This window comes from Alternaria burnsii, assembly GCF_013036055.1.
Source record: "Alternaria burnsii strain CBS107.38 chromosome Unknown 705, whole genome shotgun sequence".
Lineage (NCBI taxonomy): Eukaryota > Fungi > Ascomycota > Dothideomycetes > Pleosporales > Pleosporaceae > Alternaria > Alternaria burnsii.
In genome coordinates, this window is record NW_024066107.1 from 1,528,655 (window position 1) to 1,550,642 (window position 21,988).

The 21,988-nt window shown below is 50.9% G+C and overlaps 7 protein-coding genes across 7 annotated transcripts; 2 read left to right on the forward strand and 5 right to left on the reverse strand.

Moving 5' to 3' along the window:
* Window positions 1-1,017: 1,017 nt before the first annotated feature.
* On the reverse strand, window positions 1,018-2,281 carry GT037_000547 (glycosyltransferase family 8 protein; the record flags this gene model as incomplete). The annotated part of the gene is made up of 2 exons (XM_038925594.1): window positions 1,018-1,802; window positions 1,855-2,281. 2 exons carry the CDS (start codon window positions 2,279-2,281, stop codon window positions 1,018-1,020), a joined length of 1,212 nt encoding a protein of 403 aa, XP_038791450.1.
* Window positions 2,282-2,843: 562 nt separating this feature from the next.
* Window positions 2,844-6,593, reverse strand: GT037_000548 (cbs domain containing protein; the record flags this gene model as incomplete). Its single annotated transcript, XM_038925595.1, has 6 exons — window positions 2,844-3,220; window positions 3,280-3,396; window positions 4,855-5,488; window positions 5,543-5,660; window positions 5,710-6,182; window positions 6,231-6,593. 6 exons carry the CDS (start codon window positions 6,591-6,593, stop codon window positions 2,844-2,846), a joined length of 2,082 nt encoding a protein of 693 aa, XP_038791451.1.
* A 686-nt stretch (window positions 6,594-7,279) lies between these two features.
* Window positions 7,280-8,197, reverse strand: GT037_000549 (uncharacterized protein; the record flags this gene model as incomplete). The annotated part of the gene is made up of 2 exons (XM_038925596.1): window positions 7,280-8,063; window positions 8,124-8,197. The coding sequence occupies 2 exons, from the start codon at window positions 8,195-8,197 to the stop codon at window positions 7,280-7,282; spliced, it is 858 nt and encodes a 285-aa protein (XP_038791452.1).
* A 525-nt stretch (window positions 8,198-8,722) lies between these two features.
* Window positions 8,723-10,832, reverse strand: GT037_000550 (acetate non-utilizing protein mitochondrial precursor; the record flags this gene model as incomplete). Its single annotated transcript, XM_038925597.1, has 5 exons — window positions 8,723-9,371; window positions 9,742-9,862; window positions 9,911-10,010; window positions 10,071-10,252; window positions 10,694-10,832. 5 exons carry the CDS (start codon window positions 10,830-10,832, stop codon window positions 8,723-8,725), a joined length of 1,191 nt encoding a protein of 396 aa, XP_038791453.1.
* Window positions 10,452-11,237, forward strand: GT037_000551 (uncharacterized protein; the record flags this gene model as incomplete). Its single annotated transcript, XM_038925598.1, has 1 exon — window positions 10,452-11,237. One exon carries the CDS (start codon window positions 10,452-10,454, stop codon window positions 11,235-11,237), a length of 786 nt encoding a protein of 261 aa, XP_038791454.1.
* A 528-nt stretch (window positions 11,238-11,765) lies between these two features.
* Window positions 11,766-12,367, reverse strand: GT037_000552 (cytochrome oxidase biogenesis cox20 subunit; the record flags this gene model as incomplete). The annotated part of the gene is made up of 2 exons (XM_038925599.1): window positions 11,766-12,043; window positions 12,103-12,367. The coding sequence occupies 2 exons, from the start codon at window positions 12,365-12,367 to the stop codon at window positions 11,766-11,768; spliced, it is 543 nt and encodes a 180-aa protein (XP_038791455.1).
* Window positions 12,368-12,832: 465 nt separating this feature from the next.
* Window positions 12,833-21,638, forward strand: GT037_000553 (duf-domain-containing protein; the record flags this gene model as incomplete). Its single annotated transcript, XM_038925600.1, has 6 exons — window positions 12,833-13,443; window positions 13,494-19,543; window positions 19,872-19,953; window positions 20,308-20,968; window positions 21,032-21,210; window positions 21,275-21,638. The coding sequence occupies 6 exons, from the start codon at window positions 12,833-12,835 to the stop codon at window positions 21,636-21,638; spliced, it is 7,947 nt and encodes a 2,648-aa protein (XP_038791456.1).
* Window positions 21,639-21,988: the final 350 nt, after the last annotated feature.

The following is a 21,988-nucleotide window of genomic DNA, read 5'->3' on the forward strand; positions in this document are numbered from 1 at the left end:
CATGTCCAGCTCTCGAGAGCCTCTCTCTGCTGCAACAGCGTCCCACGCTCGCCTGTCCGTGCCGCCCACGGCTTCGCACCCGTACCGCATTTCCTGTGGCTGCTGTCGTGCTGTAACCTACCCCTCCTCTTTTACTTATCCATGCGACCCCTATACGAAGTGCGCGTTGCTAGCTGCAATACAACGCTCCTTTTCTGTATCTTGCAATATAGGCATGGTTACCCTGCGCGTTGACGACCTGCACCTAGTGGGTTGGCTCATGATCTACCCCAAGTACGGGCTAGAGTGAAGGTGGGCGATGATCCCCACCACCCGGCCGCAGATGGGTCCTGCGCTAAAACAAACGGCTGTCACCCCAGCATGCATGTCTTGTGCTACCTCACCTGCTCTTTCTGTTGTGACATACTTCTCTTGACACTCTGAGGTAGACACGCATTTGGGGCTCTTGTATGACAGCTGCGATATCGACAATGTTGAGGGGTGCAATCAAGAGCTGATGAGCAGATGCTTCGGAGATTTTGGTGGATCCGCGAATGGTGGTGGCGGCGCCGCCATGGATCCTTCCGAGCAGCGAGCGCGCGGGTTGATGCGCTGTGCGCAATGGCGAGTACTCGGCTGTCCACATGTCTCATCAAACAAGAAGACTCGCGTTGTCGTTGCATGGCAGAAATCCGTCACCGGTCTAAGATTGTTGTCACGAGCCATCAGAGTGTATCACCAATTAAACTGTGTATATTTGTAGCAATCAAATAAGCTTCAGCTTTGCTTCCTGATGCGACAGCCACCACCAGCGGCTATGCTACGGTCTCCTCTAAGATGACGTTGTCATGTCTTCTGCCGTCCTTGCATAACCGTGCCGTTCTCGCCGTTTGCTCATCAGTTTCAGATCATCGTCAGCGTCATTTAGCAGACTTTATAGTCGGGCCGCATGTTGAAGCATCCAAGCTAGGATACACAAGCGATGTTCAAGAGCTACATAAGATAGAGGCACACGGTTCTGCTGATATCCAAGGCTAGCTAGTTTCCGAGTAGAGGTCCGTCAGAAGCGGAGGGAGCAGCAGCAGTCTCATTCAAGGACGCATCAATAGCTGGTTTCATCGCAGTCGCTGGGCGGAATTCTTCCTTAATCTTGTTCCAATCTGGTGCTGGCAAGCTCAGCAGCTTGCAAACATCTCTCCGCCTCTTCCTGAAATCATCGTACAGGCCCTTCCATATTCGTCTCTCAGCGCATGTTCCCTCGTGGCTGCCTCCACAATCCGGCTGCATATCCCTCAATGACTCTTCTGACCACATGACCATGGGAGAAGACAGCGGTCGATCACTGAACTGAACAATCTTTCCTTCTTTGTACACTTTCTCGGCGTCCCATGTCTCATTCGCACCGCCCAGATAGTCCGAATGGTCGTGGCGCCTGAACTCTGCAGTACGAAGGGCGTATGGTCGGTGTGGAAGCACTAATGCGCTCTCCTCGAAGCGTTCGTTAATGATCTCCATGTCAAACCTATGCATCTCGACCAGCATAGGGTCACCACCTTCCAACATGCGCTTCTTGAACTTCTCTAACTCGTCAAGACTAGGCTCAATGACCATAAGCGTTGTCGATAGTGGCCAGGGTTTGCTATCCGTCCAATATGCGCGTGGCATTGCTACCGGAGTGTGGGGGAGGAGGAAGAGCTCATCTAGGGAGTCAAGGAGTGTGATCTCCGATTCTAGGGCGATGACGCGGTCGTAGTACTCGAGACCGAAAGCTAGGAACTTAGTGACGCTCTCATCCCATTTCCACCCATCTACCATGCTGTTAACTATGTGCTTGTGTTGTCTCGCCGCATGGGCAGGTGATTGGGTAATACATACTCTCACTACGACCAGCCACTTCAAGTAGCTTCACAGGGTAAAGCTTCGCGTTGTATGTATCGCGCGCCAAACTAAGCAGTTGACTGTCCCGGTCCTGGGAGCTATCTACTTTGGTATCCCAGTGGTCAGGATAGAAGAGAACGCGATCTGCTTTGCTGCCGAATCGAGCAAGCGCTTCCAGGACCATGACTGCATGACAGAGTTCCCCGCGATCGGTCGCATACACACTGTATGCATAATTTGACCAATTGACTTTTATGGTATCGCCAGTTCCAGGTGCAGGTGTCGCGTTGCGCGATGGATACAGAATCCAGCAGACGAAGAGGAAGCCAACTAGATAGTACACATGGCGGCGGCGCAGGCGGAATGATGGGATTTCAGCTTCGTTCGCGAATTGAGGCAGCTCGTCTGACCGTCTTCGGCGCATTGTACGGACGAAGTTTGCGTGTTGTTGACATTTTGGAGCGACTGCTTTGGTTGTTCAGCTGCCAGGCGCCGACTGGTGACGCGAAGTCGCGGAATTACCGTGCAAAACTCCGAGCTTGCGACGCATTCTGCATTGACCTTACCGTGCTTATTTGGTCTTCACGCTCGAGCATTAGTCAACCTATCGCAGAAGCTTTGGTTGGTCGCTTGAACTGGCTTGGATAATCAATGACAGTGGTCTTAGCCTTCTGTACTGAGTAGCATTACAGCAGAGCTAATTGAGAAATGGTATGTGCAGTAAACATGCTGACGTTATCCACAGAGATCGAGTCACAGCAAATCGAAGAATTGAATGTTGATTTGACAAATGCATTGTATCATTGTCGTATGCCTGGGTCACTTTTGTGGTATGGTATCAAAAATCCCAAACGCCGCAGCTGTGCAAACTCCACCGGTCCCGAGATGGCTAACTCTGGTGGGAGACATGATCCTCATTCAGCTATGTAGCACCCTCTATGGCATGTATCGTTCCATCGTGATCGTTGAGCACTTATTGCTAACGCTTACTCCTCAGGAATCTCAATCTCGCCGGCCTTGATGTCATCGGAGATGTCCTTGGGGCTGCGGCCATCGACCTTGCAGCCAGTGGAGAAGGCAGTTCCGAGAATCTCAAGAACGGTACCCTTCAGGTCCTTGGCCATGGACTTGAAGCGCATGGTGCGGGCAATGCTGATGATCTCATCGAGAGGAACAGACTTGGTGTGCTTGATGTTCTTCTCCTTCTTGCGGTCTCGGGGAGGCTCCTTAAGGGCCTTGATGACGAGGGAGGAAGCGGAGGGAACGACGGAGACGGCGGCTTGACGGTTTTGGATGGTCAACTTGACAGTGACACGGAGACCCTTCCAGTCACCAGTGGCCTTGGCGATATCTTCACCGACCTCTGCAGAACGGATTAGCATTCGTGCCCAGACGCATTTCCTTGAAGGGTTTGTCGCATACTCTTGGGGGAAAGACCGAGAGGACCGATCTTGGGGGCGAGGGCGGATGAGGCACCGACTTCACCACCGGTCGCACGGAGGTGAATGACCTTCACCTCGGAGGGATCGAACTTGGGAGCTTTGTGGATGTAAGCGTATGGCGTTATAGGAAAGCCTGGCTATTGGAGATGTCGAATTTTCGAGTGTTAGGAAACACCCGCATCTGGGTGTCCTAGCTACTCGAAAGATCCGCGCATCCTCCTAAGAGCCGACCAGAAGGATGATACTCACGCATGGCTAGTGCTTGAGGTAGTCAATTGCTTCTGGTTGTAAAGAGTGACTGCCGTTATTTTGTCGTTCGAAAGTTCGTGAGAAACAGAAACCCGGAGTGGGGAGCAATATTGGTCGACCTGTGAGAGAAGCGAGCCTTGGCGGCACCTTCCCCGTTAGGCGATAGTACCTTCCGATGTTGCCTCCCCGATGGAGACCGACACCAATGATCCACATTACTTGCCTCGCTACTTTGAGCCAATGTTCTTTGTAAAACAGCTAACACCCCAAACGGCGACATCTTAACCCGAGGTCACAATCCCACTCAAAGTCACAGAACAATCACACTTTGCGTGTCCACGATGACGTGAATGAAGTCCCGCTTGGATAATGCGGGAAAATGTCAAGATACATACTATACAACTACAGTATCTCATCAAAGATCCATGTCCAACCCTTCTCAAAACTTCCATGTCCTGAACAACGTACCTGCCAGCACCTCTTGCACAAGTCACAGCACCATGAGAGTACAAACATTATGGCCTTCACCACTCTGACAATCAACACGCCAATTCCATGGCAGCATCTCTCTAATGTATTAATTCCCCTCAAAATTTAACATTAACCCTCTGTCCAAGCACGTATTTTCGCATGCCTACAAAGAATGCTTATTAAACCTGAAATCTTCTAAAGTAGTTAGCATAACGAACCATGGTACTTCAACCTCTTCCTAAACGTACGAAAAGACGATGTGAAAAATCGACTCGCTCCAGAGGTCATTTCAAGTCTCCCATATGTGTAACAAATGTTTCGGTTGTCAACTCTTCTGGGAAAAGATACGAGCAGCGTCAGGATGAACAGACAGAAAACATTTTGAAGAAGCACGACAGCAGAACAACAGCGTCTGCACACGCTCAAGATGGACCGAAGACGAATGCTGCAGACGCTTCCACCCCAGCTGGACCGACCGAGGACAAAGTAGAGAAACCAAAATGGCCGCTACCTCCATCCTCAATACATGATGGTCTGTTGTTCAGAAAAGTAGGATGATGTGACAGGGAATTTGCTAACTGACAATTTAATCCAGCTCTATTTACTCAAATATCGTAGTTTTTCGCATTTTCGCATTGGCAAATAAAAGACTATTGTAAGCTCATCATGATACCGATTAACATGCATGCGGTACAGGAGCTGGCATGCCTATTCTATAGCGACTGGAAACGACAACTCGCTGATAACGCCTATCAATACTGCAACTCAATGGGATACCCTCAAGAGACCAAGACTCTGTCCAACCAAGACTATGAGCCTCGTCCCCTGGAAATACCTAATCCCTGAGCCGTGGGTGCGTTTTCTTCTCGCTTGCTTACGCTGCTCCTTCGTCCTGCGATTGCCGACACACTTTCACTCCTTGAGCTGTCCATGCTCTGCCTCATGCTACTGGAGCTCGACCTGCGCCTAGCGCGTCGTGCTTCATCAGGATCATGGGGATTGAGCCCACTTGCTCTTGCGAATAGATTGAGGATATCTGTGAGACTAATGACTCCGCTCAGTCTACCAGAGAGGCTAGCCCCTGGCATGGTTGACATTGCGGATGCAGAGATAGCTGGTGCAACAGCTCCAGTGCTGGCAAGGTGCGTCGGGGCGGTCGAATTGACAGGTATAGGACCTGCCATTCCGGGAAGTGGTGTGATTGGCGAGGGAGGAACAACGATCGCAGGTGTTATTGCAGGAGTTGATGGTCCTGATGATGCAGGCGACGGTGCATCGACGACCCACATGCGGTGTGAGCGAGTTGCGACCAGCTTGGCCACAGTATGCGCGAGGGTGCTGAATGGGTTGACATGGAAGACGGGGAAGGAATCCTTGCCATCGTTGACTCCTCTCTCTGACAGGATGACGGATATGAAGTGGATACAGGATGAGCGAAGTAGCGGTAGGGAGGTGGATTTTGTCAAGAGCTAGGAATGGAGTTGTCAGCCACTCAGTACTCATGAGGGGCAGAAGAAACCTACGCGGACATCCACGTGTGAAATGTTGCCGATAACGTTATTCTGCGCGTCCAGGACTGGTAAAGACGATACGCCTTCGTTATTCATGAGCTCGAGAGCCGCCGCAAGGGGCTTATCTCCACTAAGTATCCGGTCAGTCATATGCCATTTTCAAATTGTGTCATACTGACTTGATGGCCAGGACTGTCTTGGATCCAAGGTTCAAGTCTTTGATCAGCTGCGAGTATAGCTGGTTGACACCTGGGAAGCTTGATCGATTTTCCCAGAAGAACTGCACCAATCTCAACTGCGTCAGAATGCCCTTGACATTTGAGGTGCCTTGTTCTGCGACCAAGACCCTATGCACGCCGCTTCCAAAGACTTCTATAGCCTTGGACAAATCTGTTGTCTCATCGAGAGTAATCAAGGGCTCTTTCCTACCGCCGACCTCCTTCACGTCCTTGAGTGGTATAGGCTTTCCTTCTCTTCCCTTCTTTGCAAGCTCGTCAAACGACGCGATGTCGCCTTCTTCGGGGTGTGCGAGGCCGACAACAAGGAGGAGATAGGCGTTTAGGTCGCTGTAATCGAAAGTGCCGGTCGCATGTCGTGTGTTTGCGTCTTCGCGCAGAAGGACGACATTAGGAGCGCCGTGTTTGACCAGTATCTATGCAAGTCAGTTTCAGGTGCACAGAGACAACTGAATCCGACTCACGCTTGTCGCATCCTCAACACTGGTGTCGTATTCCACAAATCTGACTAGGTCAGGGTCGACTATCTCTCCAAGCCTGACTGACTTCCAATCGCGTCCCTGGAACTTTGGGTCACCGCCCTTGGTTGGTGGGTTGTTCAAGAGGTCTTGCAGAGCTTGTTGTGTGAGCGAAGGTTGCCGTGACGCGCGCGGTGATGTAGGCGTTCCTCGCATGTGTTCCGCGAAGCTCGAGCGGTGTGAAGAGGCCGGACTGGGACTGGAGCCCAGTTTGAGCGCTGTCGGAGGCGTGCGGCCTATCGAAGACACGGAGCTGTTGAGCGACGTCTCCTTTATTTCGATAGCTTCTTCGTTGCTGTGGTCTGCCATGGCGACGACGGCTATGTTTGGGGGAATGCGGGGCTCCGCAAGAAGTGTTTACGGGAATTCGTGGACGAGTATAAACGTGCACGCGATAAATAACTATGTGTTCTGAGTGTTGCACTTGGAGACGTGACAAGACCTCGCGCAGTAGCCAGCTATCAGTTGGGCAGGACTGTTCGCGACATGTGAAGTGGAATGAGGTGGGGAGGGCGTGCCTGCAGGTGCAAAGCCCAGAAGATGGCCTTCTACCTGCCCAGAGCACTTGGGCCGCAAGCTGCAGAATGCGGGGTGTGATTCGCCGCATGCCATGACCATCAACAGTATCGGCCATGATGGCGCAAGGGCAGACACAGCCTTGCGGGGTTACAAAAGCACTACCGTGAGCGTTGGCGGCGGAGGGTCGCTCCAAGCCATTCAATGGCGCGCTCAACGTCATACTGAAGCGCATGGACACGGAAGCTGGGGGAACACGCCAATCGCTTAAGGTACATGACTCCAAGCAAGGATAATAATCATACAGCATTGCGTTCGTAACTAATCTCATGTCGACGCAGCTCTCAGGCTACTCAATTTCTGCCCATACTAATTTCGTGACAAACTGTCAAGAGCAGACAGACAGACATGCACGAACCTAACAGTTTTGCCCAACGCCCGCCTCAAAGCATGACTCGAGTGAAACAAAAAGCATTTCCCTAAACGTCCTTCTGCTGCTCATAGTTCATACCAGCATCCTGGTCAGCCTGACGCTGTGCCATGTGCTCGCGAATGGCGTCTCCTGAAGTTGAGTCTCCGTCGCGGCCACTGGCAGGAGGCGCATGGCTAGTCGTGTCGACGACGTTGTCATCGTACGTCATGCCATTCATCATGCGTGCCTCTTTCTTCTGCTGTTCGATGCTGGACATGGTCTGTGTCGATCCTGAGCTGACAGGTACACTGACGCCTGACATGGGACTAGTCGGGGTTTGTTCTCGCAAGTAACCTGGCAGAGCGCTTGCCTTTCCGACAGCAGGGCTACCGAGTTGGCTATGCTGTCGAGCTGGTGTTCGCGCACCCTCGCCAAAACCAACAAGGGAAGCAGCTTCGTCACTGAAGCCCCCCATGCTTGATGTGTCCATGTCCTGGTCCTCACTCATGCGATCGGGCTCGTAGACATCGCTGCCGCTTGCCCACGTTGTGCGACCGCCAACGGAGCCAGTCGCGCTGGCACTACCAACAGTGCTGCGCTCACGGAAGAGTTGCGGCTGGTTGTTTGCATCAAAGTAACCTGGAGGAGGGTTGGCTGCGCTCCCTGGGTTGAGTCCTTGAGGATTGCGACCCGAGACTGCAACGCGCTCCAGACCCGCTAGGCGCGAGATGCGGTCAGCACGTTCAGCTTCAGCAGGATTCCGGTGGTGGGGAAAGTGACCACGATGTCCGTCTTTGATGGCAACAGTGGAGAGCTCAGACATGGTCGTTGTGACCGAGTTTGGGGTGCCTCTACATGTACAGCGTCAGTCTAACTATCTGATCCAGCCCCACCAAGCGCATGTGCCTTACGGAGCATCACCAGGCGTGTCTTCGCCGGACGGCGGAGGTGGCAGGTTGATCAAGGTAGGCGCATTGGTTGCCATTGCGAAGTGTGTGGTCTGAATTGGATCTTGGTGCGGTTCGTGGAGGGGTTTATAGTTCAGGAGAAGTAGTTTAATGTTTTAGGAAGTCTGATTACAAGGAGCTCGGCCCCCGTGACGAATGACGTAGCCGAAGTAGCGCTTCGAACAAAGCAAGAGCACGGGAAGTTGTTTACGTTTTCTTGTGATCAAGCCGACTTTTTCACGCGATCGGGAGATGCAGTTCACAGTCGTTATCTAATTGGGATCGTCTTGTCGCCTCATTCTTGGACGCTCTTGGGTGCTCCAGCCGTTGGCTAAGGCATTCTGGTCTGGATGCAGGGTCTTGCCCTAGAGCTAAGCGTGCCGGTGATTCGCTACCAGGACAGTGGTTGCTTCACTCTGGCATCCTCGACTACCTCTTAGGCGGACTTTTCCAAGGGCACTCTCATCCTGACTTATGCTTCTGATTAAACAACGAGTCAGCTACTATATTTGGTGGAGGCAGAAATCCACAGCTAATCTCGCAGGCTCCAGCACACTAGCAGCTCACATAACTGTGCAGTTGGTTACGGGTTTATCCGTAAACTTGTACTTGTAATGACTCTTGTGCCTCCTCTTCTTGCGTCTAGCGTCATAGTATCCACCATAATCGCTGATGTAGCCATCGTCGTATCCGCCAAATCCATTATCATATATTATCGGTTCGTTCATAACCGTTGCCGAACTACCCATCATCGGTCCACTCGTGATGACCGGAGCATGCGACATCATGCTTTGAGGCATGTAAGGGCCAGTAAGGCGGTGATCGTAAGTGAAGCCTTGATTCGTATGGTGTATAGGCATCATAGCGCCAGATGTAGTTCCTGAAGTAATTGCTGGACCTCCCCATCCCCCAGACATGAATGGCGCACTTCCCCACTGACCCGGAATCGCATAGCTGCCACCAACATGATTTCGAAGCATCTGGTTAGTACCCCAAGGTCCTTGCACCATTTCAATGGTCTCTCGATCTGCAAATCCGCCGTTGCACATGGGACAGGTGTAGGGCGGTGCGATCAAAGTCTGATAGGTTTGGCGATATGGACAGCTGAGGAGATCGAAGAGAAAGCCGCAAGGTTGACTCATGGAAATCCAGGAGTGACCACATGTTGGAGAATCGTATAGGGTACAACCACACATGTCCAATAAGCAAAGACTTTGCACGAGATATAACTCTCGAATAATCGCAAGACGGAATTCCAGTATTGATAGCGTTTTTCTCCTTGAAGAGCTCTGTACCCGTCCAAGATCGGGACTGATTGGAGAAACTTGGGATGCGCCTGAGAGGCTTCAGGTTGTGAAGCGAGGGTTCTTAGATGGACAACGATTATGGAGCGACGGAAGAGCTGGACGTGAGAAGATGTTGGAGACTGATCTGGTATTGCTGATATATAGTACATCCTGGAGTACCATGTGAAGTATCCAAGCTCTTCGTGTTTACGCATTCATCGGTAGGCGTGAAGCCAGCCACGTTTGCCATTGAACATTGTTGAATGAAAACTGAGATTCACACATGTTGCGATCACTGTTCGGTCGACGGCTTCTTGTCGAGCAATTCCGTCACGCGCTTTTCTTCGGCATCAGCATCTTCCTGAGCTTGGTTCTTGATCTGTTGCATGAGCTCGTAGAGTTGACCAATTTGTTGGTCTGTGATCCAAATTAGTGGATGTCTTTGCGCCAGTAGATAAAGCTTACCGCTCATCTTGTCAATCTTAGCCTTGTCCATCTTGGCTTCCTTCCACGAGTCTCCCTCTAGCATTTGGCAGTATGTTTGCCATTCCGACAGAAACCCAATCTACGGAACTTAGAATCTGTGACATTGCAAAGCGACTGTCCAAAAATGTGCATGACTTACTATTTGCACAGGGTTCTCGACATCCCTGTGTGCCCTGAACTCGGCCTTGACGTACATGTCCCCAAGTAATCGCTCCTCGACGCCTAGCCTTTTCCTATGCGAGCGTAGCAGACGTCGATAAAGTGGTATTGGTGGCAACAAGGCAGCAGGTGCCGGCTTGAAGGGCCTCGATGCGCCCGCATCTGTCGCGGTAGCCAGTAACCGTGCGCAGGCTCTCATTGTTGCAAAAGAATGGATGAAGATTCAAAAGATTGTGGCAGAGCAGCTGTGATGCATTCGAGAAGTGATGACCTCAGCCTCGGCTCTACTCTAGACTAGGGTGCTCCTTCCATTCCAATTGGCCCACACCGACACCTCCGATCTCGAAACAAAATCGCGACCATGCTGCCAACACCATCCACATCTCATGTATGTTTTGATCGCGTGTACGAACCGGCCGAAGACTCATACCTGCTACTCGATACGCTCTCTTCTGCGTCGGAAACTGCATACTTAAAGGGACGATTTGGAGATGTCTCCACAATCCCACCATTGGTGCTCGAAGTGGGCGTAGGATCAGGCGTTGTGTTGGCGTTCGTCGCTGCAAATGCGCGCACAATATTCAACCGTCACGACGTACTGACACTTGGGGTTGATATCAACAGCTTCGCCTGCAAAGCTGCCTCCCAAACGGTTCGCGATGCGATCAAGGAACAACAGGATGGGCGCTCCGTCTTTGCCGATGTCGTGAATGGCGACTTGGCGAGTGCTATCCGGCCGCATTCTGTGGATGTCTTCATATTCAACCCGCCATATGTACCGGCCGAGTTGCCTGATCTAGCGAACCACAACGAGTACAACGTCATACCAGAAGGAAAGAAAGCGACATCCTTTGAACAAGACTCATATCTGTTGGAACTGTCGTATGCAGGAGGAGAAGATGGTATGGTAGTGACGAATAGGATGCTGGAGCAGGTACCAGAGACACTAAGTACGGGTCGAGGCGTCGCATACGTGCTTTTGTGCGCACAAAACAAACCGGAAGTGGTCAAACAGCGCATAAGAGATTGGGGCTCAGGTTGGATGGCGGAGACGGTAGGATCAAGCGGGAAAAAGGCGGGCTGGGAAAAGTTGGTGATCGTGAGGATATGGCGAGACATGGCCTTTGAAGAGAAGGACGTTTGTTGAACCGAACAAGAGTAAAACGAGAAATGCTTTGGGTGTAAACGTCGATACCAAATTTTGCGTCCATATCGACCAAAGATGGATTTTCACCAACCTTTGTGAGCAGTTCTGTGGCCTTGAGACTCGTTCTGTCGTAGGTCTCTGGTTTGCTGTGCAGCTCAGATATTGCATCATCCAATCGTTCAGTTTATCACTGTACTGATGACACTCTGGGCCTAGATCCTGAACCCGCTTCTCTTCTGTAGATAGACTCAGGCTCCGCTGGTGCAGCTGGTATTTACCCAGATTGATCAGGATGACTTGTCGAGGAATGTGAGCTTTGTAGTAGCAGTGCTCGTGATCGTATACCATGATCAGGAGGTCCTCCTGGGGGTATGATTGTGGACAGCTCATCAGAGTCGAATAGTGCGAGAAGATAGTCAAGTGACCCATACCACGTAATTCATGTCGCAACAAGGCGCATATAGTACATATTCTTATACACAACTGTACATGGCATCATAAGTCTCAAGCCCTCATGCTTACTACACTCTACCAGAACTTGACGTTCTTCTGGTACCAATAGCTCCAGCTCTTTCTCCTCTCCTCTTCTGCCCTTCGTTCTGCCTCTAGTCGATCCTGTTCCTCCCTCGCTCTCCGTCGTGCCTCTTTCTTCGCCTCGATAGTTGCGCGCTTCTTCTCCATGAGCTCTTGTGCTTGTTTTATGCCGGCCTTTTCTTTCGATCGGTAGTACTGGCAGACTTGGTAGGAAACGACAGAGACACCGCACCAGGTTGCTACGGCCCAGTTGGAGGCTGTGATGACTGGCTCTGTGGTAGGTTTTAGTACATTGTCCGCAGGTCTTGTGTAGAAAGCAATGGCGACGTACTGCCTATTATAGCAGCTAAGCTTCCTCCTGCAAACCCTGCTGCGAGTCCTTGCAATTGACTGTCTCTCACACATGGTCGCTTGTGGAAGTTTAAGTAGTATTCTGGTCCGAGACTTCGCACTGCGTCGATGTATGTAGGACCGCCGTCTGAAGTCTTTTCGCCTCCTGCTGTATGTGCTGTGCCACCGGGCATGGTGTTGGCGGGCGCGCGGGGCTTTGGTGGAAGCGCATTCACATCGACGGTATTCCGCGTGTCGTCGGCCATTGTGGTGTGATGGGGGGGATTACTAGAGGGTGGGGAGGCAGAGATATGTGAGCGACGAATCTCTACGAGGCCGTCAAGAGATAGTTGGACGCTGGTGGTTGTCGTCGTTGTGAGTGCTGTATCGTGAGTCGCGGCTCGTGGACTTTCTGTCCATGCGGAATAGGCCCGAAAATATCCAGCATGTATGATCCGACGAGATCGATCAAGGTGTGGCTGAGGGCCACCGCACAGCCACACCAAAATCAATTTGCTGGGAAGGGGAAAGCGCCGAACACGCTCCAGCGCGTCGCGTCCAACATTTGCCGATCCACCCTTCAGACCTGCGAGTCCCTCCACTACACTCCCACCGCCAATTGTCGATACCCCATCTTTTCGCTCTTTCCGCTCTCTTCGCTGCTCCAATGATACCCTGATCTACATATTTAGCATTTAATACCCTCTCACCTTCCACCACTACCGCACATCATGGCGCCACGACGCGCAGGCCAGCCCTTCCGCCGGGTAGGCAAGCTGGGTAACACATCCTATGGCCCACGGAAACCGAAGACGGTCGACGCCTCGTCACTACGCAGTGGCGAGGGCACCTCACAGAACGAGAAACTCGAATCCACTCGCTTGGCAAATCGCATCGATGAAACCATGGGCTTCGCGCGCTTCGATGCTGGCAAGAAGAAGATCGGATGGCTCGTCAACATGCACTCGACAACGGTAGAAGACGAAGAAGTACCAGGTGGCAAAGCCGGTGTGGACTTTTACTTCATCGGCGAAGAAGGCGACACATTCAAAGCGACGCTCGAATACGACCCCTACTTTCTATTGGCGATCAAGAAGGGCAGAGAACAAGATGTGGAAGAGTTCTGCAAAAAGGCATATGAGGGATTGATCAAATCCATAAAGATCGTGGAAAAGGAGGACCTGAGTATGCCAAATCACCTGACAGGATACCGGAGAAAGTTCTTGCAACTTACCTTCGCAAATGTCAACGACTTGTTGGCTGTACGAAAGGCTGTCAATCCAATCGTAGAGAAGAACAAGAAGAACGTCAACGCGATGGACACATATGCAGAAGTTGCAAAGTGAGTTTGGCTGGTTTCTTACGCATGAACTTCGGCTAACATTTGCATAGTGGCAATGGCGACTTTGACTTCTTTGATAACGACGAGCACGAATACGAGAAACGATTTATGACTACTGTTGACGCCAGCGATTTTATTTTAGATATCCGAGAATACGACGTTCCTTACCACGTGCGAGTGGCTATTGACAAGGACGTCCGGATTGGAAACTGGTATACTGTCGAGGCCAAGCATGGCATAATAAGCATCAAGTGCATAGAGGACCGCCTCACACCAGCAGACCCCGTCGTCATGGCGTACGATATCGAAACCACAAAGCTCCCATTGAAGTTTCCAGACGCTGCCATCGATCAGATCATGATGATATCGTACATGATCGACGGTCAAGGATTTCTCATCACAAACCGCGAGATCGTATCGGAAGACATTGCAGACTTCGAGTACACACCGAAGCCAGAATACCAAGGACCGTTTATGATTTTCAACGAGCCGGACGAGAAGGCGGTGTTGGAACGGTTCTTCGAACATATCAAGATAGCTAGACCAACAGTCATGGTCACATATAACGGAGACTTCTTCGATTGGCCGTTTGTCGAAGCAAGATCTAGTGTACAGGGTATCGACATGTACCAAGAAATCGGATTCAGAAAGAACAGCGAAGATATCTATCAGTCGGACTATTGTGCCCATATGGATGCCTTTGCCTGGGTTAGTCGAGACAGTTACCTACCTCAAGGTAGTCGTGGTCTAAAAGCCGTGACAATGGCTAAGCTTGGATACGACCCAGACGAGCTCGACCCGGAACTCATGACGCCCTACGCAGCCGAGCGACCGCAAACGCTTGCAGAGTACTCCGTCTCCGACGCTGTTGCTACTTACTACTTGTACATGAAGTACGTACATCCGTTCATTTTCGCTCTGTGCAAGATTCTTCCACTCGGACCGGACGATGCATTGCGCAAGGGTACAGGTACCCTCTGCGAGATGCTCTTGATGGTGCAGGCATACCAGAAGGGCATCGTGCTACCGAATAAACACAATCCACCCAAGGAAGCTTTCTGGGAGGGTCATCTTCTCGAGTCAGAGACCTATGTTGGAGGTCACGTCGAAGCGCTGGAAGCTGGCGTGTTCCGAAGCGACATTGCCTACAATTTCGCCGTCGACCCTACGGCCATTGACGAATTGCTCAACGATCTTGACGCCGCACTCAAGTTCAGCATCGAGGTTGAAGAAAAGAAGAAGATGGAGGACGTAACAAATTACGAAGAGATCAAAGCTGAGATTGTTGAGAAGCTCATGCAGCTCAAGAACACGCCAAACCGCAGCGAACGGCCTCTCATCTATCATTTGGACGTCGCGTCTATGTATCCTAACATCATGACAACTAACCGTCTGCAACCTGATTCCATGATTAACGAGTCGAATTGCGCGGCTTGCGACTTCAACCGACCAGGAAAGACGTGCGATCGCCGAATGCCATGGGCCTGGCGAGGTGAATACCTACCAGCCAAGCGTGACGAGTACAACATGGTTCGTAACGCTCTAGAGAACGAGCAATTTCCTGGAAGGTTTCCCAACTCGCCAAAGCGAACGTTCCAAGATCTTTCGGAAGAAGAACAGGCTGCCCTTGTTAGGAAACGTCTAACAGACTACTCCAAGAAGATCTACCACAAAGTCCATGACGCCACGACGATCGAGCGCGAGGCTATCATCTGCCAGCGAGAGAATCCTTTTTATGTTGATACCGTCAGCGGTTTTCGTGATCGACGTTACGACTTCAAGGGCAAGCAAAAGGTCTGGAAGGGAAAGACGGAAGCACTCAAAGCCGCCGGTGCTCCTGCTACTGAGATTGAGGATGCAAAGAAGATGATTGTTCTTTTCGACTCTATGCAGCTGGCCCACAAAGTCATTCTTAATTCCTTCTACGGTTACGTCATGCGAAAGGGATCTCGTTGGTACTCTCTTGAGATGGCTGGAGTCACTTGCTTGACTGGTGCTCGCATCATTCAGTTGGCCCGCTCGCTTGTGGAGCGCATTGGACGACCCTTGGAACTGGACACTGACGGTATTTGGGCTATTCTACCAGCAACATTTCCTGAGAACTTTGCCTTCAAACTCAGCAATGGTAAGAAGCTGACCATCTCATACCCTTGTACAATGTTGAACCACTTGGTTCACGCACAGTATACCAATCACCAGTATGAAACGTTAGTAGACCCCGAGACGTTCCGCTACGAGAAGCACAGCGATAACTCCATCTTTTTTGAAGTTGATGGACCGTACAAGGCCATGATCTTGCCAACTTCCAAAGAGGAGGATAAGAACTTGAAAAAGCGTTATGCAGTTTTCAATCATGATGGCAGCCTGGCAGAATTGAAGGGTTTCGAGGTCAAGCGTCGTGGTGAGCTAAAGCTCATCAAGAATTTTCAGGCCCAGATTTTCAAGTTCTTCTTGGAAGGTACGACGCTTGAGGAGACGTACGGAGCCGTCGCAAAGGTCGCCAACCGATGGCTTGATATCCTGGATACCCGTGGAGCAACACTCGCAGACGAGGAGCTTATCGATCTGATTGTTGAGAACAAGAGTATGACAAAGACATTGGAGGAGTATGGGGCGCAGAAATCAACCGCTATCACGACTGCTAAGCGTCTCGCTGAATTCTTGGGAGAACAGATGGTGAAGGACAAAGGTTTGAACTGCAAGTACATCATCTCAAAGACACCTAGAAATGCTCCCGTCACTGAGCGCGCTGTTCCTTTAGCAATCTTTTCGGCCGAAGAGTCTGTTAAGAAGTACTTTTTGAGAAAATGGTTACGAGACGATCCTGGAGAGATGGACATTCGAACCATTCTTGATTGGGATTACTACCGTGAACGTTTGGCGTCTGTCATCCAGAAGCTGATTACCATCCCTGCGGCGTACCAGAAAGTTCGAAACCCCGTCCCCAGGGTGCCGCATCCCGACTGGCTTGACCGCAGGATTCGTCAGAAGGAAGACAAGTTTCAACAGACAAAGATGACGGACATGTTTAGCAAGAAGGTGTTGGCCAATGGCGACGCCAACGTCGCGAACAACAAGCTGTCTGGAGACTTTGAGGATTTTGGCTCGGCAAAGCTGACCCAGAACCAGTCCCAGATGAAGAAGGGAATAGTCACCAAGATGGTGGCGAAGCGGAAGGAGCCTGAGCCTGCAGTGCCTATCGTCGACCCATATGCCGCGTTGCCCAAAGTTATGCCGAGCATCGATCACGACTACTCCGGATGGCTGATGTATCAAAAACAGAAGTGGAAGATTCAACGGGAAGCACGGAAGCGCCGACGACAGCTGTTCGGAGAGAAGGCTGTTGACGCTTCTGATGCAATTGGCAGCTTCTTCAGAAACCAGGCCCAGTCTTTGTACATCAGCACATGGCAGCTTGTTCAGTTACGGCCAACTGAAACACCAGGCGAGGTCAGGGCTTTTGTTCTGATCGACAAGAAGATCCACGCTCTAAAGATCATCGTACCCCGGACCTTGTATCTGAACCTGAGGAGCGAAGATCTTCCTGATGTCTCAATCAGTGGCTGCTCCGTGGAAAAGGTTGTCAATCACAGTCTGCCCAACGGTCACCCGTCGATTCATTTGTTCAAGCTTCAAATGTCGGAAGAGACATACGTCCAGGAAGCGAAAAGCATCTCTGCACTGTTCAACCACGCCAGTGTCGAGGGCGTATACGAGAAGCAAGTACCACTCAACATCCGCGCCATCCTCGAGCTAGGAAGTACCTGTACATTCGATGAGTCGCAGAAGGGTGTCCTCGGAAAAGGTCTGGAACAAGGTTTTGATTTATCGTCGCTGCGCCAAGTAAAAACCAAAGAGCCATACCTGGCTGAAGCGCCTTTCAACTATCTATATCTGTACCATGTCAGGAGTGGCGACCGCAACGTATATGCCATCTTCTCGACATCGAAGAACGAAGCGCACATCGTCATCCAAAACAAAACCAAAGATTCTCAGATGCCTAACGTAGACCGCATCTACCGAGATGCCCTGCAACGACGAATGGAAGATAGCAATGGTGAGCCATGGCAGACCATGATCGAGTACCAGGAAGACGTACATTTCAAGACGACGATGGTGACCACAAAACGAAAAGCTCTTCTTGAGATTGGGGATGCTATCAAAAAGATGAAGGCAGACGAGAGCGGGCCTATTATCGTGGTCATACAGTCACCAAATCACGCTCTTCTTTCGCACGACATTCCTATTCTCAAGGAATTGCCAATCTTGCCACTTCACGCTGATGAGTCTGATAAGCAACTACCACCACTCGGCTGGCAAGCTTTCATTGCCAGGCGACTAGTGGGCCATTACCTCGATCTCGGATCCTGGATTGCCCATTTGTTGGAACTTGCCCGCTATGGAAACATACCGCTTTGTAACCTTGAGAGCAATGATCCACGCTTCCTGATCGACATTGCGTACGCGCGACGTTTGCAGAAGGAACGAGTCATTCTTTGGTGGTCCAGTCAGGCGAAGCCTGATCATGCAGGCTATGAGAAGGACGATATCCTCGCACCTTTGGAGACAGTAGACATGCCATCGATCAACAACCCAGGCACGTACTCGTCAGTGTGCATTGACATCAATCTTCGCAATCTCGCTATCAACACTATCCTGTCATCTTCCTTGATCAACGAACTTGAAGGCTCAGACTCTGTTTCCTTCAACCCTGCGGCCCCGTCTTACGACTCGACGAATGATGGATCCAACATTATCTACTCAGACAACGCTTTTGCCAGTGCCGGTATCACGGTACTCCGTGAAATGGTGAAAGCATGGTGGGTCGAAGCTGTTAACGCTGGCCACGGCTTTAGTATGGCCGATGTCATGGTTCAGCATCTCGTCCGCTGGGTCAGTAGTCCGGGATCTTTCCTCTACGACCGCTCTCTGCACTACTACGTACAAATGATGTCGAAGAAGACACTACAGCAACTCATGACGGATTTCAAGCGCGTCGGCTCGCACATTGTGTTCGCTAGTCCAAACCGCCTGCTCCTCCAGACGACCAAAGCCGAAGTAGGGAATGCGTACGCATACAGCCAATACATCATCAAGACCATCAAATCGAAACCTCTGTTCCAGTTTATGGAGCTTGAGATCAAGGAATATTGGGACTACCTGGTTTGGTATGACGAATTTAACTATGGCGGTAAAGGTTGCAGCGAAGTGAGTGAGGATGAGACGCAGCCGGTCGAAAACATCATGTGCTGGCAGCTCGCACAATTCTTGCCACCGAAGTTTCAGCCTACCTTCGAAGACTGGGTCGTCGAGTTCATCGAGCTTATGCACGCACGAAAACGCCCTGGTATCACGGAAGATGGCTCGACGCCTAGAGTCACGCAGATCCCGCTTCGGCCACTTACTGTGGATCCGAACGAACAAACGCAGATTCTCCCCAAGCAATTTACCAGGCCTCTCTCTAAACAGATGAACGCCTTCGCTAAGAAGCAACACGCAGAAGTTTTGGATCCTCTTTTCGCGCCCGATTATATCTTCCCTGAACTTCCTGGCTCGCATCTCAAGCTTACGAATCCGGTCTTGCAACTTGTGAAGAGCATCATGCAAGTTTTGAGTCTAGACCGTGCCATTTCTCTTGAAGCGCGAGCATTGAGAAAGGAGTTGCTAAATCTCTTCGATATTCGCGAGTTCAGCGCAGAGGCAACATTCGTCAATCCCAGTGCTGCCCTTGTCGTCAGGGGTGTCATTTGTGAAGACTGTACATCCTCACGCGATCTGGATCTCTGCCGCGACTCTTCTCTTCTCCCAGTCATTCTACCCGACAGCGTTGCTGCCCCAGTCCTTCCCAAATGGAAATGCGACAACTGCGACTCAACCTACGACAAGCGGCGCATCGAAGAACAACTCGTCGGCGAAGTCCAAAAGATGGTACTCGAGTGGTGTACGCAGGATCTCAAATGCGGCAAGTGCAAGCGGCTACGCAGTAATGAGTTTATGGAACATTGTGCTTGCGCAGGCGAATGGGTAGCTACGAAAAACAAGCAGGATATGAAGAGGAAGATCAGTGTGTATGGTAATGTCGCAAGATTCTACACATTAGGTATGCTGGAAGCTGTTGTTGAAGAGTGTTTGGAGAGTTTTTAAGTTCGAAGAGCACGTACACTTGCTGCATGACAGCGGTCGATCTGTTCGGCGTTCTAGTGTCGCATATCAGTGCGGAATTGGGTCGGGCGGCGTCTGCGGTCTTTCTTCGGATGGGCATGGGTTTTGATATTGAGTTTCTGGGCTTTCTATGCCATGTAGCATTTAGCGGCGTCTGCAGCGACTAAGTGGGGTGAAGGTCGTTCATTTGTTCACCTCGCGTCTTGTTTATCCCGACGTCCATGTACCGACCAAATACATGTAGCGATCTTATCAGTTCCCAAAAGTCCTACCCGTGCCCGTCAAGATTGACAGTGATGACAGCGATCTGGACACAAGAGCCAAGAACTTGGTTACGTCGTGGACAAGGTAGGCAAGAGCGGGGCTTGCGTCAACTTGGTTCTGGGTGCCGTGCGAGCACGCCATTTCGGGCTAAATATCGCAAACAACAACATGGATTGAGATATGATGCGATAGCAACAGAATAAGGAGATGAGGGGCAGAGGGGTAGAAGAGGTCTCGGAGGACAAGGATTCGGTAGATATGCGTATATATAGATAAATCGTCATTGCGTTTGCATTCTCTCAACGGCTTTCGTGTGATTGTGTCTACAACGCTTCAGCTGAAGAACTAAGGAGATACGCATAATCAAATTCACTCCAATCGTATTGTAACCCTCCAGAACAAGCTTCTCCCACTCAATTGGCCTATTTACGTCCCCAGAATGGCGCCGGCACTTACATCTCCCACACCCGCTGCGCCGCACACGCTCTCTACCACAACCACAAAGGCACCCAAAGCCATCTTTCCAGACGGCATCAAGACCTCAGGTCAACATGAGCCAGTCTACTCTTTACTACACCCTTACTCCAAGTTTCCCAAAGAAATCACTGGTTCAACAGCATGGGACAAAACAGACTACGAGTCCAACCCCGAACGCTGGACGCACATTTTCTCGTCCGACGAAGTACGCGAGATGAGCGAAGCAGCAGATAACTTCATCGCCTCCGGAACACCTTTGACAGGCATCACAAAAGACCTATTCCCATTACCCAACTTTTCCAAGTTCTTAGAGCCGCTAAGGAAGGAGTTGATCGACGGGAAGGGATTCATCCTCTTCAAAGGTATGCCTGTTGAGCAATGGGGGAACCAGAAATCCGCGGTCGCATATATGGGTCTGGGCACATATTTGGGCTACTTTGTCAGCCAGAATAGTCGGGGCCATGTGCTTGGGCATGTCAAGGATTTGGGCGAGGACGCGACTGCAATTGATAAAGTGAGGATTTACCGGACGAACGCGAGGCAATATTTCCATGCCGATGATTCGGATCTCGTGGGCTTGTTGTGTGTGGCCAAGGCGTTGGAAGGAGGGGAGTCTGATCTTGTAAGTTGACATTACCCGTCACTGGTCTGGTACGCATTTTGCTAACTACAATCTCTTGCACAGGTTAGCAGCCACTCAGTATGGAACGAGCTTCAAAAGAATCACCCAGATGTCGCTGAATTACTCACCCAGCCCATCTGGTACTTCGACCGCAAGGGCGAGACAAGTGTAGGACAGAAGGAATGGATCAAAACCGCCGTGTACTATCTCGAGACGGGCGACAACCCAAGAGTCTACAGCAAGTAAGCAAAGCAACCAGACAATTCGCAACTCTTCAGAGCCGCAAGCTGACACGAGCAAAAATAGATTCGATCCCTACTTTGTCCGTTCTCTGACCCGTTTCTCGGACGCGGGTCAAATCCCGCCTCTTTCCGAAGCACAAGAACGCGCCATTACTATCCTTGAAGAGACATGCCAGAAGCTTGCGTTGCACATGATTCTCGATGTAGGCGATATCCAGTTCCTTTCCAACAACCATGTATTCCATGCCAGGACAGCGTACAAGGACTATGCGCCGCCAGCACCGAGGAGGCATTTGATGAGATTATGGCTGAGCACACCCGAGGGCGAGGGCGGATGGAAGTTGCCTTTCCACGACAGTAGGGAGAAGAAGAGGGGTGGAATTCAGGTCAACGACACGCCGCCGGTTGCGCCTTACGATGCGGAGTAGTCGCTTGTTGAAGACGGTTTGCACGTATCTAGCTTTGTAAGTAGCCAGTGAATGTGTACATAAAGAACAAGTCAGAAAGTATGCAAAACCTGCGGGATGATTGCGTTTCAATGTGGTATCATTCTTCTCTCGAGGCGCAGCTTTTGCACCAATCCTTGTGTCTGACGCCGCGCATCTTGGTTATCTCTGCTCGTGTAGTTGATCGGATAGTGATCCTATTGCGCGTCAAAATTTGGTGTCTTTGGTGCGCGGCAACCCATAATCTCAATTTCCCCAAATCCATGGCACAACTCCAAGTCATTTTGTGATGTTGTAATGCGCATCTGCAGGTGGTTTTCTTGGCCTTCAAT